Genomic DNA, 14,053 nt, shown 5'->3' with positions numbered 1-14,053 from the left:
TGTAATTTTTTCCAAACTTTTATGTATAGTAATATTCAAATAATTATTTTCAACATTTTAAAGCATATTTGAGCATATAATTATGTCTAATAATTCAAATATTTATCAAGTTTTTCAACTGTCTTAAATATCTTAAATATTTAAAAAAAAATTGAAAATATATTTTATAACGAAACAAATAGGGTTAATAGAATATTCTTTTGCTTTTTAGATTTTTTTTAATTATATTACTGCAAGAACTGAACTGAACAAATCCAACAGATAAGAGTCCCCTCAGCTCTGCAACACCTCAACATGGCTTCTACAGTGGCACCACCACTCTCACTACACCACCACCACACTCCCTTCGTTCCCACCCCAATAACAAACACTACCAAACATTCCCTTCTTCCAATCTTCACTCCGAAAGCAACTCTCTCACTCTCCACCAAAACCCACAACAAAAAAAGCAACCCTTTACTTCAAGAAATAAACAAGCTCTGTGAGTCTCGGAACCTCACTGAAGCTCTGAATTTCCTTCAAAAAACAAACGCTCTCAACAATGCAGAAGCTATGGGTGTCCTGTTACAGGCCTGTGGTCGCCAAAAGGACATCGAGACTGGCCGGAAAGTCCACGAGCTGGTTTCGAAGTCGACCCAGTTCAGCAATGACTTCGTTCTCAACACCCGTCTCGTTACCATGTACTCCATGTGTGGCTCTCCTTTGGATTCTCGTTTAGTCTTCGATGGGTTACAGAGGAAGAACTTGTTTCTTTGGAATGCACTTGTTAGTGGGTACGTTAGAAATGAGCTTTATGATGGAGCAATCAGCTTGTTTATGGAGCTTATTTCGGTTACAGAGTTTAAACCAGATAATTTTACTTTGCCTTGTGTGATTAAGGCTTGTGCTGGGCTTTTGGATGTGGGGTTGGGGAAAGTGATTCATGGGATGGCAATGAAGATGGGTTTGATTTCTGACGTGTTTGTGGGTAATGCGCTTATTGCAATGTATGGGAAATGTGGGTTTGTTGAGGATGCAGTGGAGGTGTTTGAATATATGCCTGAGAGGAACTTGGTTTCTTGGAATTCCATGATTTCTGGGTTTTCTGAGAATGGGTTTTTTAAAGAGTGTTATAATACGTTTAGGGAGATTTTGAAGGGTGAGGAGGGTTTGGTACCGGATGTTGCGACTATTGTCACGATATTACCTATATGTGCAGCTGAAGGAGACGTAGCTATAGGAATGGTAGTTCATTGTTTGGCAGTTAAGTTGGGGCTGAATCATGATTTAATGGTGAACAATGCCTTGATACACATGTACTCAAAATGTGGCTATTTAGCTGAAGCCCAAACTTTATTTGCTAAGAATGATAACAAGAATGTGGTTTCATGGAATACCGTGATTGGAGGTTACTCTGGGGAAGGAAATGTATGCAGATCATTTGATCTGTTACGGGAGATGCAGATGGAACCATGGAAAATGAAGGTGAATGAGGTCACCATATTGAATGTTTTGCAAGCTTGTTTAGGGGAATCAGAAATGCCTTGCTTGAAGGAACTTCATGGTTATTCATTCAGACATGGGCTTCAAGATGATGAATTGGTGGCCAATGCTTTTGTTGCAGCCTATGCAAAGTGTGGGTCACTTAGTTCTGCCGAACATGTGTTCTATGGAATTGAAACTAAGACAGTAAACTCTTGGAATGCACTTATTGGTGGCCATGCACAAAATGGTGATCCAAGAAAGGCCTTAGATTTGTACATTCAAATGACATATTCAGGCTTAGCTCCTGACTGGTATAGCATTGGTAGCCTTCTTTTAGCTTGTGCCCACCTGAAATGTTTGCATTATGGCAAAGAGATTCATGGATTTGCGCTACGAAATGGTTTAGAAATGGATTCATTTATTGGAATCTCATTACTATCACTTTATATTCATTGCAGGAAAATGTTATCTGCAAGGGCATTGTTTGATAGGATGGAAAATAAAATTTTAGTATCTTGGAATGCAATGATTGCTGGTTACTCACAAAATGCACTTCCTGATGAATCCCTCAATCTCTTCCGTGAAATGCTTTCTAATGGAATTCAACCTTATGAGATTGCCATAACAACTATATTTGGGGCTTGTTCTCAGCTGTCAGCTCTGCGTTTGGGAAAAGAAATTCATTGCTTTACTTTAAAGGCTAACCTAACAGAAGACGTTTTTGTTGGTTGTTCACTCATAGATATGTATGCAAAAAGTGGCTGCATAGAACAATCTCAAAGGGTTTTTGACAGTTTAAAGGAGAAAGATGAGGCATCGTGGAATGTTATAATTGCAGGATATGGAATTCACGGACATGGAAACAAGGCCATGGAGCTATTTGAAAAAATGCAAACATCAGGCCACAAGCCTGATGGGTTTACATTTATAGGACTTCTAATGGCATGTAGCCATGCTGGATTGGTTAAAGAGGGGTTAAAATATCTCTACCAGATGCAAAGTTTATATGGAATAGAGCCAAAACTGGAACATTATGCCTGTGTTGTGGACATGCTGGGTCGAGCTGGCCAATTGGATGAAGCTCTAAAGCTCATACTAGAGATGCCTGAAGAACCAGATGCTGGAATCTGGAGCTCATTGCTCAGTTCCTGCAGAATTTATGGTGATTTGGATATGGGGATAAAAGTCGCAGAAAAGTTACTAGCACTGGAACCACACAAAGCAGAGACTTATGTGCTACTCTCAAATTTATATGCTGGGTCAGGGAAATGGGATGATGTGAGAAGGGTGCGGCAAATAATGAAGGAGACTGGCCTTCAGAAAGATGCTGGCCGCAGTTGGATTGAACTTGGAGGGGAAGTTTTTAGCTTTGTTGTGGGTGATGAGTTGCTACCAGAGTCAGAAGAGATCCGAGATGTATGGAGAAGATTAGAGGAAAAGATTAGCATAATTGGATATAAACCCAACACAGATTCCGTGCTTCATGAATTGAGAGAAGAGGAGAAGATTGAGGTGTTACGGGGACACAGTGAGAAGCTTGCAATTTCTTTTGGGTTGTTAAAGACCACCAAAGGTGCAACACTGAGGATCTGCAAAAATCTGCGCATTTGTGTAGATTGTCATAATGCGGCTAAGTTGATATCAAAGGCTGTTGAAAGGGAAATAATTGTGAGAGATAACAAACGCTTTCACCATTTCAAAGATGGGTTTTGTTCTTGTCAAGATTATTGGTAGGTGAATGCGTGGGGCTGGGCAAGTATTCTCCAATCGTATTTTGAGTGAAAATTTCTCAGAGCGTATCAAGGGGATTCCAGCTGCACAAATGATTGCTTCAGCTTATTCCCATGCTCTCCCATGTCCTTACGACTTGTACGGTAATTAAATTCAATTGACATTGTCCTGATTTCTGAGCATATTCTATCTGAAACACATTGTGCATCTCCTCATTGAAGCTCTTTTCCTAGACAGTAAATTCTACATTGTAGATTAGAATTTTAGAACTTTTAAAAGGTGGAGGTAGAAAATATGAGCTATGTAAAATACAAAGATCTTAGCTTCTAAATGATGAGAAACAGATTTTTTTTTAGCATTAATGGTGGGAAGAATCTCTGTAGTCTAGTCAAATTACTGCATAATTTGCCAAGCAGCACCCTATAGCTTCCTAATAGCCCGGGTCATATCTTGCTGTTTAAATATGATAAAGAGGTTAGGGATCAATAGTAACGATTTGCTCACTCAGATGGTTAAGTTGCTGCTGTGACACATCAATGCATGCACATTTATTATGTAATGGAAAGAAAAAAACAAATAATAACGAGTATGTGGTGATTTGGAAACATCTAAGATCTTGCTAAGAAAAGTACCTTTCTAAACCTGTTTGCGGTACTAGTCTGTTATGTATCTCATCTAATTTGTAGTATTTTTTTAATATCATTTTCTTTATATTGACATGCTTATAAAGTTTTTAACTTAAATATTTTCTTCTGTTTGATTTTTTTAGATAGTTGATGCTGAAGTGCTGATTTGATTACTACACTTTCCTACAATCAGTGAAAGGCTTCAATAGCAAGTATTCTATAAAATCAGGTAGCATTGTAAAGATTTTATGCTATGACCTTAGGTGAAATTGCTTATATATAAATGATGTGTGTTAGATTAATTTGGAAATTTAGCGGTTATATTATAACTATTCTCTAATTTGTTCTGTTTTAGTAAATTGCTGTGTGCTATGCCCTGGCCGTGGAAAGGTGAATCTGTGTTCCTGAGAATGGTACATGCTGCATATGTGCAAGCATTTGTTGCTTGTTGAAGTTAATTGCATATTTGCTGGGAGGATCCATGCGATCAGTTAGATAAATAAACTGGATGTTGGAATTATGTCTTTGAAAGTAGTTGCATCATGATGAGAGGCTTAAAAGTAATCATGTGTGTTGTATGCAAAGATGCAAAGTTCACATTAATGTGTAATCAATCAGTCTCTAGAGAATATGTTTGATATTGTATGTTGAAATCTAATTGCACGATTTGAAGAGGAAGTGTATGAATTTCATTTTGTGTTGAAAAAATATTCACACTTTTTAACCCTAAATAAATCCTTTTTTTTTTGGTTGAGGTGTTTTCTTACCCCTCAAATCAATGGTCCAGATCTCTTCTTTGTTTTTACCCTAATTATTGCATTATATAAAGTTATAAACACAAACTTCTTTTCTAACCGTACTATTTTGATTCCTCATTTATTTAATTTATCTTTGCTCTCTTACGATATTAATTCTTGCATCCCTCATGTCATTTTCTTTTCCAAACCTAAATAGATGTGTGCAGGCAAAGTCAACTATTTTCATTGTTGCAAGATTGAGTACCCAAATTGTCTTCTCACCTGTAAATGTTCGTTCTTTAATTTCTCTTATATCAAATATAATCCAAATGTGAATTTGTCAAAATTTACATACAATAAAAAGATATTAAGTGAAATTGTAGCCTTATGGTACAAACAAGTTTATTGCCAAACTTTGTCCTTTTAACTTGCTTACACTGAGATCATGGCACAATGTAGACATCAATTTGGTCTACAAGATCAATAATCTCACGTAGTATATATACTAACTCTTTATTTCTCTAATTTTGCAGCTCTCTATTTCCAATTCTAGTTCAAATGGACAACACATTCCACGAGGTAAAAAATAAATTCCATACTTTTGGAAAAGTAGTTGTTAATCTCGGTAACCTTCTTTATAAACAAACTCACTCTTGAATACTTTGGTAAGCTTACTGACTTTTATTTATTTATTTGGTGTTTGAAATCTGATAATTTTTTGTATTTGGTGTTTAAATTTCAATTTCAAGTGTATGAGAAACTTGGGGGATTTGGAGGATCGCATAAGTTGGTTGCCAGATGAAATACTCATCGCTATACTGTCTTTGTTGACAATGAAAGAAGCAATCAAAACTCATGTTCTTTTGCTTAGGTGGAAATATTTGTGGGTGTTCCCTGATACTTTGGACTTTGACAATCCAGATCCAGTGCAGGACATTGTGGGCCAAAAGAAAAAAAATTCAAAATCAAAAGGAGTAAGTTTGTGAAAAGGGTGAACTGTATTCTAAAATTATATTGAGCCTCAACTATAGACAAGTTCAGAGTCTGTTTTGAGTTAGATAAACATTTTACACGTCACATTGATAAATGGATTGATTTTGCAATCTCAAAGAGAGTCAAAAGGCTTGAATTGGACTTTACACCATTGATGACTATGAACCAATGTTATACATTTACACATAAGCGGTTTACAAGGATTATAAATTCTATTGGAGATTTCCTGACATCCCTCACTCTAATGTGCATCAATGTAACTGGCAAGCTTCTGGATCACTGCCTTTCCAATTGTCCTGTGCTTGAAAGGTTACAATTCTCTATCTCTAGTGAGACTGAAAATTTACAGTCTGTCACTGCAGTTGTAGTACCTACACGTAATAAATTATTCACAAATTAAAAGTATTGAAATTTTTGCTCCAAATCTTGAGTATTTTGGATTTGTTGGTTCAAGAATAGAGTTGTCTGTTAATTATGCACCCCGTCTTCTAGATGTACTTGGTGGAATATATTTCTCACCTATGAGTTATTTATTTTGCCCTCTGTCAAGCTACTTGTCTCAGCTACAGTGTTTGAAACTCGACATTTGCCATTGCAATTATGTAAGCACTTTAAATTCTTTTGCAATCTCTTTCATGTATGTTTATTCTGTTTTATGCACTGTTATCTTTATCTCTAGTTTTTTATTTTTCAGAGTGAATTGGAATACCCTGAATTGAAGTGAGTTGCTGCATTTGTTGATGGAAACCTCCTTGGCTTAATCTCTATAATAGAAGCGACACATGTTTTACATAAATTTTCCTTGGAGGTGACTATTCATATTTCATAACTTGCCACTTAAGCATACTAATAGCTTTTTATTCTTTAATTTCGGTGATGCAATTTGCACATTAATTGTTGGCTCATGGTTTTCCATCTTTTTATCTATTTAAAAGATATTCCTTGACCACCGTGCACCTTTGGTGCGGTAGTCACTCCACAAGTACAAATGCTTGTGGGGTGTGGAGAGTAAAGGCCGGGATTTAAGTTTTCAAGAGGAAGTTTTACACATATATACTTTTAGTTTAGACTAAAGTAGAATTTCTATCTTGTATATAAAAAAGAAAGAAAGATATTCCTTGAATTGCCATGAGCATTTATATTATTGGATAAAGTTTGCCTCCAAACCAGTTTGGAGGAATCTTCTCAAACTCATTATATGACACTTCATAGAACTATCTATGTGAATTATATGAACAAATCACATGACTCATTAAATAAATCATGTGACTAAAATTATACGAGGATTGGTTTTGAGTCTCTATATAATGGGTTGGAGGAAATTTCCTCTTAACCGGTTTGGAGATAAACTTTGTCTTATATTATTGTTTCTAATTTCTAAGGAATAAGTGTTGAAATGAATGTTGAGTTCTATTAAAGTCATCATCTTCAATTTCCAAAGTTTAGCAGTTTCGTACATATCATCATTATTATTATTATTTTTGGATGAAGAAGAAATTTTTTAACAAATTTCCAAAATAGAGTACAACCGAGCAACATCAATCTACAAACAACAACAACTAATCATCAAATACAGAAAACATTATTCTCCACAACCACATAACAATCAACTAAATATGGCTATATTATTCTTACAGCCTCTGGCCTTGCTCTAACATCCTCTCTAATGGCTCTAAATATGGTTTCATTAGATTTAATTTACCCTTCATGTTTTGATCATCATTAGTTATTTGATTTTAATCCATATATTTTTATTTGCTTACACATACTGCTTGAGTATCATTGCTATCTGTTTTGAACTTCCTTACTTTCTTTTTCCCAATTGCATGCATGATTCGATACTTATTTTCCTTTTTCTGAATTGCAGTTGACATGTTTTGCGTGGTCTAAATGCCCACATAAATATAGAGAATCAAGGAAGGCGATGAAACATCCCAATGAACACATCAAGGTGGTGGAAATAGATGGATTTGTTATTAATCCTCGTAATCCACATTTAGTGGGAACTCCTCAGGATAAAGAGAACGAAGGCGCCAGAGAATGTGCTGAGCAACTAAAGAAACATCTACCCCTAGGAGCTGAGTTAATTATATTGTAATCATCATCATTAATATTAGCAAGTGATTATGTGTGATTATCTATATATTAGAGATTTTAAATTGTTTTCACTGTAATGATATTTGATTTTATATCCAAGCGGTTGTGACATGGACTGCTAATTGTTAAAATGTGAAGGTTGTGCCTTCTGTTGTTTCTGTTTATTTTGTTTTTTCTGTTTTTTAATATGGAAAACAAGCAATGTCAATTGTTCTAGGGAAGATGACTTTCTCACTCGCACACTTGACTTGATTTTGTGTGGGAATCCAATGACATTGACAAACATGTGTAATAGCATGTTTGTATTCTATATATGGGTACATCTTTGAATGTGTATTGTGGGGCTCGTGTATTTAATGTTTGGATCTTAGTCCTATAGCATCTATTTTGTTTAACATTTTGGTCTCTAATAGAAATTGGGTATTATTTGGGCTATGAAATTTGTTTTTGTGTTTCTCTGAAATGGGTTTGGATGTTCGATTCTGTTTGTTTTCTAAATGAATTAGTGCTGAAAGTACTACATTTCTTGCTTCTGATAGAGCAGTAGTCAGCCATTTATTACACTTTTGGGTGTGATATTTTGAACTGGTTCACATGGAAAAGGGTGGTTATAATATTGAGGCTCTTGAGCTGAGCTTGTATTACGGTTTAGCTCTCTTTATTGTGTACTTCAAAAATGTTTTGTGAGTTGGTTTAGCTAATCTTCTTGTTAAAAAAAGGGTTGTGGTAGATGATGGTTCTGAACTTCGTCTACACTAAAGTGTTACGAAGAAAGCAGGTGGTCAAAGGGTTCGCCTAAAAAATAAAATTCCAGAACTGAAAGATGTTACAAGCTCAGCATTTGAAGAAAAACAGTTAAAACGTTTTCATGTTGCCGAGAGTTACAATTAAGTTTATATAGTCAAATTTTTAATAGATTAGCGCTGAATAAATTTTTAAATTTATAAAATTTAATCTAAATCATAAAATTGATCAATTTCAAATAAAGACAATTGAAATAAATTAATAATAAATAGCTCTTTATTCACATTCAACTTCAAAGTATCGTCCCCCTCAAAAAAAAAAAAAAAAGTACCAAATTATTGCGAAAACGTTGGAGACTTTCTAGACAATATTTTTATAATAATTTCATAACACATAAGTTGTTATTGACTCTTAATGAAGGAAAAAAAAGGTAAAGTTATTGGTAAATTCATATTAGAATTAGTAACAATTGGTTATATCAAAATTTGTTGCGAATAGTTTGTTATTTTTAAAATTTGTTGTGAAAATATTATATACGTACGATTAGTATTTCTTAAAAAGGTAAACTAATAAAAAGGAAAAATGATTAACAATTGGAAAAAAGATTTATTTACTTAACAATAAAATTATATAGAAATATAATATCTAAAAGCCAAAAAATAAAAATAAAAATAAAATTAGTTAGTAAGTTAATAAATCGAGAGAAGGGAATAAAATCTGGTTAGAGAGAGAACAACCAACTGTACAAAATACTGCAAATTTTTAAAGTCTTCTCTACTCTCTACTTCTCTGTTTCTCTCTTCTTCTTCTTCTTCACTCATTATTAGTTTGTGTGTGCCTTATAAATAAAAATAAAATATGGAAATGGCGAACGTGCCATCAAGTTCACCTCCGACACCAACCTCGCCGCCGTCGGCCTCCAATTCGGAGAACTCCGCCACCAGCCCCACCACTTCTCTCACTCCACCTAACCCACTTCACCTTCAGGTCCTCTCTCTCTCTCTCTGTGTTTATTTGTAAATAACACTGTTTTTCTGTTCTGTTTTGTTTTAGATTGTTAACGTTAAAGAGGGTTTGTTGTTGTATTGGGTTTGTTAAGGTTGTCGACGAAGGACCAACCCCGAACAATGGATCTCTCAATGTCGACGACAAAAAGCCTGACTTTCCACACCAACACTTCAAGTTAGTTTTTTAATTACTTATTTTTTCTGTCTTTTGTTGCATGCATGTCTGTACTAAAATTCTGGGGTTGTGATCTTTATAGGTTTTAGAATTTAATCCCATATTCGAATATGTTCGTCATTGTTTCTTGTTTTTGTTTAGTGTATGATTGGTTTGGTTTTTTTTCCACCAAACCAAATGGGTTCTTTTTAATAAAACAAAATAAGGACCTAGCTTATGTTATACTTAAACATCTATTTGCTCGTGTTCTCTGAAAATCAATAAATTTAGAAGAAAAAAAGAAAAGAAACTTTATAACAAAAGAGAAAACAAATAAATAATTAAAGAAAAAATGTGTTTTCACCTACAACCAAGGAGCTGTTGATTTCATAATTTGAATAGGAATATGGTCAAACTTTGAAGGGTAAAAAATGGTGAAAATTTGAAGTTCAAGAGTTAATTTCCTTTGCTTTTGCATCATTTTGACAAACCAGATGGATAATGAAGGAAGATCACAAAACAAGCTTAAGTGATATTTTATAGGATTCTTCAGTGAATTAAACTGCCTTAAATACCTTTAAATGGAAAATTTTATGTATCAGATTAGTGAAAAGTAGGAAAGATTGATAACTGTACTAATCTACAAACAGAAGTTCCCCTTTAAAGTTACAACATTGTGGAACTAAATTGCAAAAACCAGTCCTTAATATGTATCAACATGGCTTGAAGAGTGTGAGCAAAGGATGCCAGGAGACATGAGAAAAACACAAAATTGGAGCTGTTAATGACCTTTAATGAAATTGTTAAAACAATGGTTAAAAAACCTCTAGAATCCATTAATATATATGCTGACACAAGCACAGCCTCTGATATGGATACAAGGTATCTAACATGGTGGCTGCAACGAACTGCAACATCGGCATAAGTACCTGACAAAGCATCCCACACATATATGTCAAAGTAGGAGAGAGAGAGAGAGAGGTTGGGTGGGGAGCAAAAACAGGTTATGTGGCTTGGAAATCTCCAAAGGATTTAAAAAAGGTTGAGCTTTGTTTCCCATCTCACTTGATGACAAGAAAAGAAATCTGTCAGTGTTAATTTAAACAACAAAATTTGAGGATTTTATGGGCTCCTAAGCTTGCCAAGAGCCGAGTAGCTCAACTGGTTGGCACCTTCTGGTGTTTCACCTCCTCTTTCTTAGTCCTTTTAAAAGATGATTGAAGCATTCTAATTTTCACTTCAGGGTTTTTAAGGTTTTAATAATTTTGTTAATTTTTGTGCTTTGTCTTGTATTGGTTTAAGATCAAGTATGTCCTTCCTTCTATGGATTTCACTTTTATTTAAGGTACCATAAATTGCTACTACTTGGAATTTAACGATCAGAATTAATTAGAAGCAATGATATCTTTCTACATGGGATTTCCTTAGATTACATTAGTGATGATGCTGTTATTTGTGTACTGCTAGGGTAAGCCCATATAAATGAATTTCAAAAATAAATAAAATTTATTGCTATTTTTTTTCCTCTCAAGTTTAATTCACTTGGAGAAAATTCTGGCAGCAATAATTTACCCCTTGTTAGTAACATCTTCTGCAATGCTTTAATTTTTGTTTGTATTACCAGTTAGTGTTTTCCTTGTGTGGTGTTGTGTGACCATACACAGTTATACTACATCACGATGAAGAACCATAAATATCCATCTAAATGTTGAAAGTTGTTCTGCAATACCAGTATACCACCTGATGTTATTGTAAAGAATGTGTGTGTGTGTGTGGGCATAACTCAAAGGTAAAAACATTGTTTCAAATCTTTCTCTCTCTCTCTCTCTCTCTTGCACGTTTGTGCATAGCCACTGCACAAAAGATGACTAAGTCAGTAATTTGGTCAACAGCCTTCATATGATTTCAAATATGACTTTAAGTATATTTAAAAAAAAAAAAAAAAAAAAGTATGGCTTTAAGCTTAGATGTCCATATTATGATGCTTGGATTTTATTTCTTTGTTTTGGTAACTGCTAACCAGGTTCTCACTTTAGATAATGTACATGAGTTGTGTATCTTTAATTAGAGCTTGTAATTACGTAGAAATATTAAGCAACTTAGATCAGATGCTAGTCTCAAGTATATCTGTACTGTCCAAAAATAATAAGTCTCAAGCATATCAGTAGAAAGGATAGCTGATGCTTTTTCTGTTGTCTACAATTATACTAACCTTTTTGTGCTTTGTGAGTCCTTATAATTTCTTTCTCTTTCATTTTTTGTTTTTAAAAAATATATATCTTTAAAATGGCCCATATAGCCCTGTCTATAACTTATGTAGTTTTAACTCCCTGTCCCAAACAAATGCCTTTTTTTTTTGTTGTTGATATGTTAAATTTTGTACTTTTCCAATGTTTTCGTACAAATTATATCCCTTATACAGTTATACCTTTGAAATGCTAATTACATAAGAAAATACTAAAAGATTATTGTCAATGCATTTCTTGATTCTAAAAAAGTTATCCTTGTTTGAACAAGAACACTCATTTTGGGACAAGGGGATACTATCTTTAGATCTATATAAGAGGCTACATCATATAGCGTGATCTTCATTTTTGTTAGGTTTCTTGACAGCACAGACTACATTGAGAAGTTCAAGAAATATGAAGCTGACTACACTTTCCGGTTGATGGCAAAATATTTCTCTAAGAAGAATCTATATGGAGGTAAGCAGTAATTGATGTAACTTTGAATTTTATAATAGGGGTTATTTTATTTGTCTCTTAAAAAATAAAATAAAAAATAAAAAAATCTTTTGTGCCCTGCATAGCCTTGGACAATTTGGTTTCTCATTTTCGTACTTAATTGAGTGGAAATTTGGCAATTGATTTTCTTTATTCTCAGTTCTCTCCCTCATTCAGAGAAAAGATTTTGTGGGTGGTCAGTTTTCTTATCAACTTATATAAATTCTTCAATAATGTAATTTTCAGTTACTGTCATCAGCCAAAAAATTTATGATTTCAACTCTCTCTCTCTCTCTCTGGTGTGTTCTTTTTATGTAATAATACCTTTGTCCTAGGGTACGTTTTAATCTTTTATACTTATTACCATCTTTATCCACTAGGAATTTGAGATTGCTTTTTTTGACTTGCTTTTTTTTGAACCATTTTGTACTTACCATCATTTGGTCACATTTTTATTTATTTATGAATCTGTGTCAAAATCGTATCATTGTGGAGCAAACCATAAAATGTATTTGCATTTCTTTCCTTCTGTTGGCTTGTGCACCTCTCATGTAGGCTCTCAAGGTATAATTGCCGAAATCCTATTTAGTGTACATGTTGTCTAATAGATTTTAAGCCCAATGAAAACTCTTTGTATTCTAGTCATATCTCAAGCAAGTTCAGGATCTTCCTGATAGCCATTTACTTTTGCACTTCTTTCATATTTTCTTTCTTGTTGCCTGCAAGGTAAAGGATTTGTAGATTGATGTCATGTATGAAGTGGTGACTGTGTATGTTTCTCAGGTTTTAATTTTGAAGGGCAAAGTAGAACACAAGACAAAGATTCAATTTCCACTGGTTGACCATAATATACTTTTTCTTCAATGAACTTAATTTTTTGTTGTACTAGAATGAAAATTTATGATGCATGTAAGTTACTTAATGATTCATTATTGTAGTGGATATCATCATCATCATCATCATCATCATAATGATTGAGTTTTATCTGTCATTTGCAGGCAACATATTTGATGGGAACATGAAAATAGATGATGAGGTCATAAAGTCAAGCAGGTACAATGAAATTGAAGCATGTATTTTTTATCTGGAATTTGCATATGCTGCAGCAGAAGCTAATCTATTTTAGGCCCTATTGTGTGAAGGTGGCCTTGTACCCGATCATATGCAAACCCAGTGCAGGGTTTTGAAGACCAAAGCAGCAGTATTCCAGCTTATTCAGATGAAACTCCAACTGATATATCAAACGGGAAGCACCCAGTAAGAAAGACTAGCTGAAGACATTTGCTACCTTAACCATACTCTTAGACCTACCTGTATGGTACGTGGTACCGTATATTATTTATGATGTAGACAATCAGGTTACTGGGTGAAATGAACCACAACTTCACGTAACCTCCCATTTAGTGTAAGAAATGTCCACGGTTCAGAATTTACAATTTATCAACGCTATTGGATCCGGAAACATACAATTTATCAATGCTTTTGCATCCAGAAACACAAGTAAATCAGCCATCATAAATAATTAGGTTGGAGGGAGCAAAGTGCTGAAAAATGACAGGAACTATATTCAATTGAAATGGAGATCTTTCCCAACATAAAAATAGCTACATGGATTAAGTGGAAAAAAATTGAACGTATTCTGTTGATCAAGCTAAATGTCTTGTACTTATTAAGGTTTTTGTAATATTAAAATGCGAGGAGGGATGGTTTTATTCCATATCTTTTGCAATGATTTCAATTCCTAAATGCAAATTTTGATCTCTTCCAGGAGGACCTT

General features: G+C 34.1%; 2 protein-coding genes across 13 annotated transcripts; both read left to right on the top strand.

Annotated features, from left to right (window-relative positions):
* The first annotated feature begins 244 nt into the window (after positions 1 to 244).
* On the top strand, positions 245 to 7,806 carry LOC115963272 (pentatricopeptide repeat-containing protein At1g18485). Of its 10 annotated transcripts, none has more exons than XM_031082224.1 (6): positions 245 to 3,338; positions 3,965 to 4,050; positions 5,092 to 5,137; positions 6,102 to 6,153; positions 6,246 to 6,359; positions 7,419 to 7,806. In XM_031082224.1, exon 1 carries the CDS (start codon positions 295 to 297, stop codon positions 3,196 to 3,198), a length of 2,904 nt encoding a protein of 967 aa, XP_030938084.1. In that variant the 5' UTR covers positions 245 to 294; the 3' UTR covers positions 3,199 to 3,338; positions 3,965 to 4,050; positions 5,092 to 5,137; positions 6,102 to 6,153; positions 6,246 to 6,359; positions 7,419 to 7,806. The 10 variants fall into 10 exon arrangements, with proteins under 10 accessions (XP_030938084.1, XP_030938077.1, XP_030938082.1 ...); XM_031082217.1 differs by having other exon boundaries at positions 5,308 to 6,153; XM_031082222.1 differs by having other exon boundaries at positions 5,092 to 5,532.
* Positions 7,807 to 9,096: 1,290 nt separating this feature from the next.
* Positions 9,097 to 13,753, top strand: LOC115962547. 3 transcript variants are annotated; one of them, XM_031081400.1, is made up of 5 exons: positions 9,097 to 9,379; positions 9,492 to 9,574; positions 12,155 to 12,258; positions 13,275 to 13,329; positions 13,419 to 13,753. In XM_031081400.1, exons 1-5 carry the CDS (start codon positions 9,251 to 9,253, stop codon positions 13,549 to 13,551), a joined length of 504 nt encoding a protein of 167 aa, XP_030937260.1. In that variant the 5' UTR covers positions 9,097 to 9,250; the 3' UTR covers positions 13,552 to 13,753. The 3 variants fall into 3 exon arrangements, 2 of the variants coding, with proteins under 2 accessions (XP_030937260.1, XP_030937262.1); XR_004085468.1 differs by having other exon boundaries at positions 9,109 to 9,379; positions 12,155 to 13,046; XM_031081402.1 differs by having other exon boundaries at positions 9,111 to 9,379; positions 12,167 to 12,258.
* Positions 13,754 to 14,053: the final 300 nt, after the last annotated feature.

Source organism: Quercus lobata, chromosome 10 (genome assembly GCF_001633185.2).
Source record: "Quercus lobata isolate SW786 chromosome 10, ValleyOak3.0 Primary Assembly, whole genome shotgun sequence".
In the NCBI taxonomy this organism is placed as follows: domain Eukaryota; kingdom Viridiplantae; phylum Streptophyta; class Magnoliopsida; order Fagales; family Fagaceae; genus Quercus; species Quercus lobata.
The sequence above is the reverse complement of the archived record's forward strand: the minus strand, read 5'-3'. Positions and strand labels throughout refer to the sequence as shown.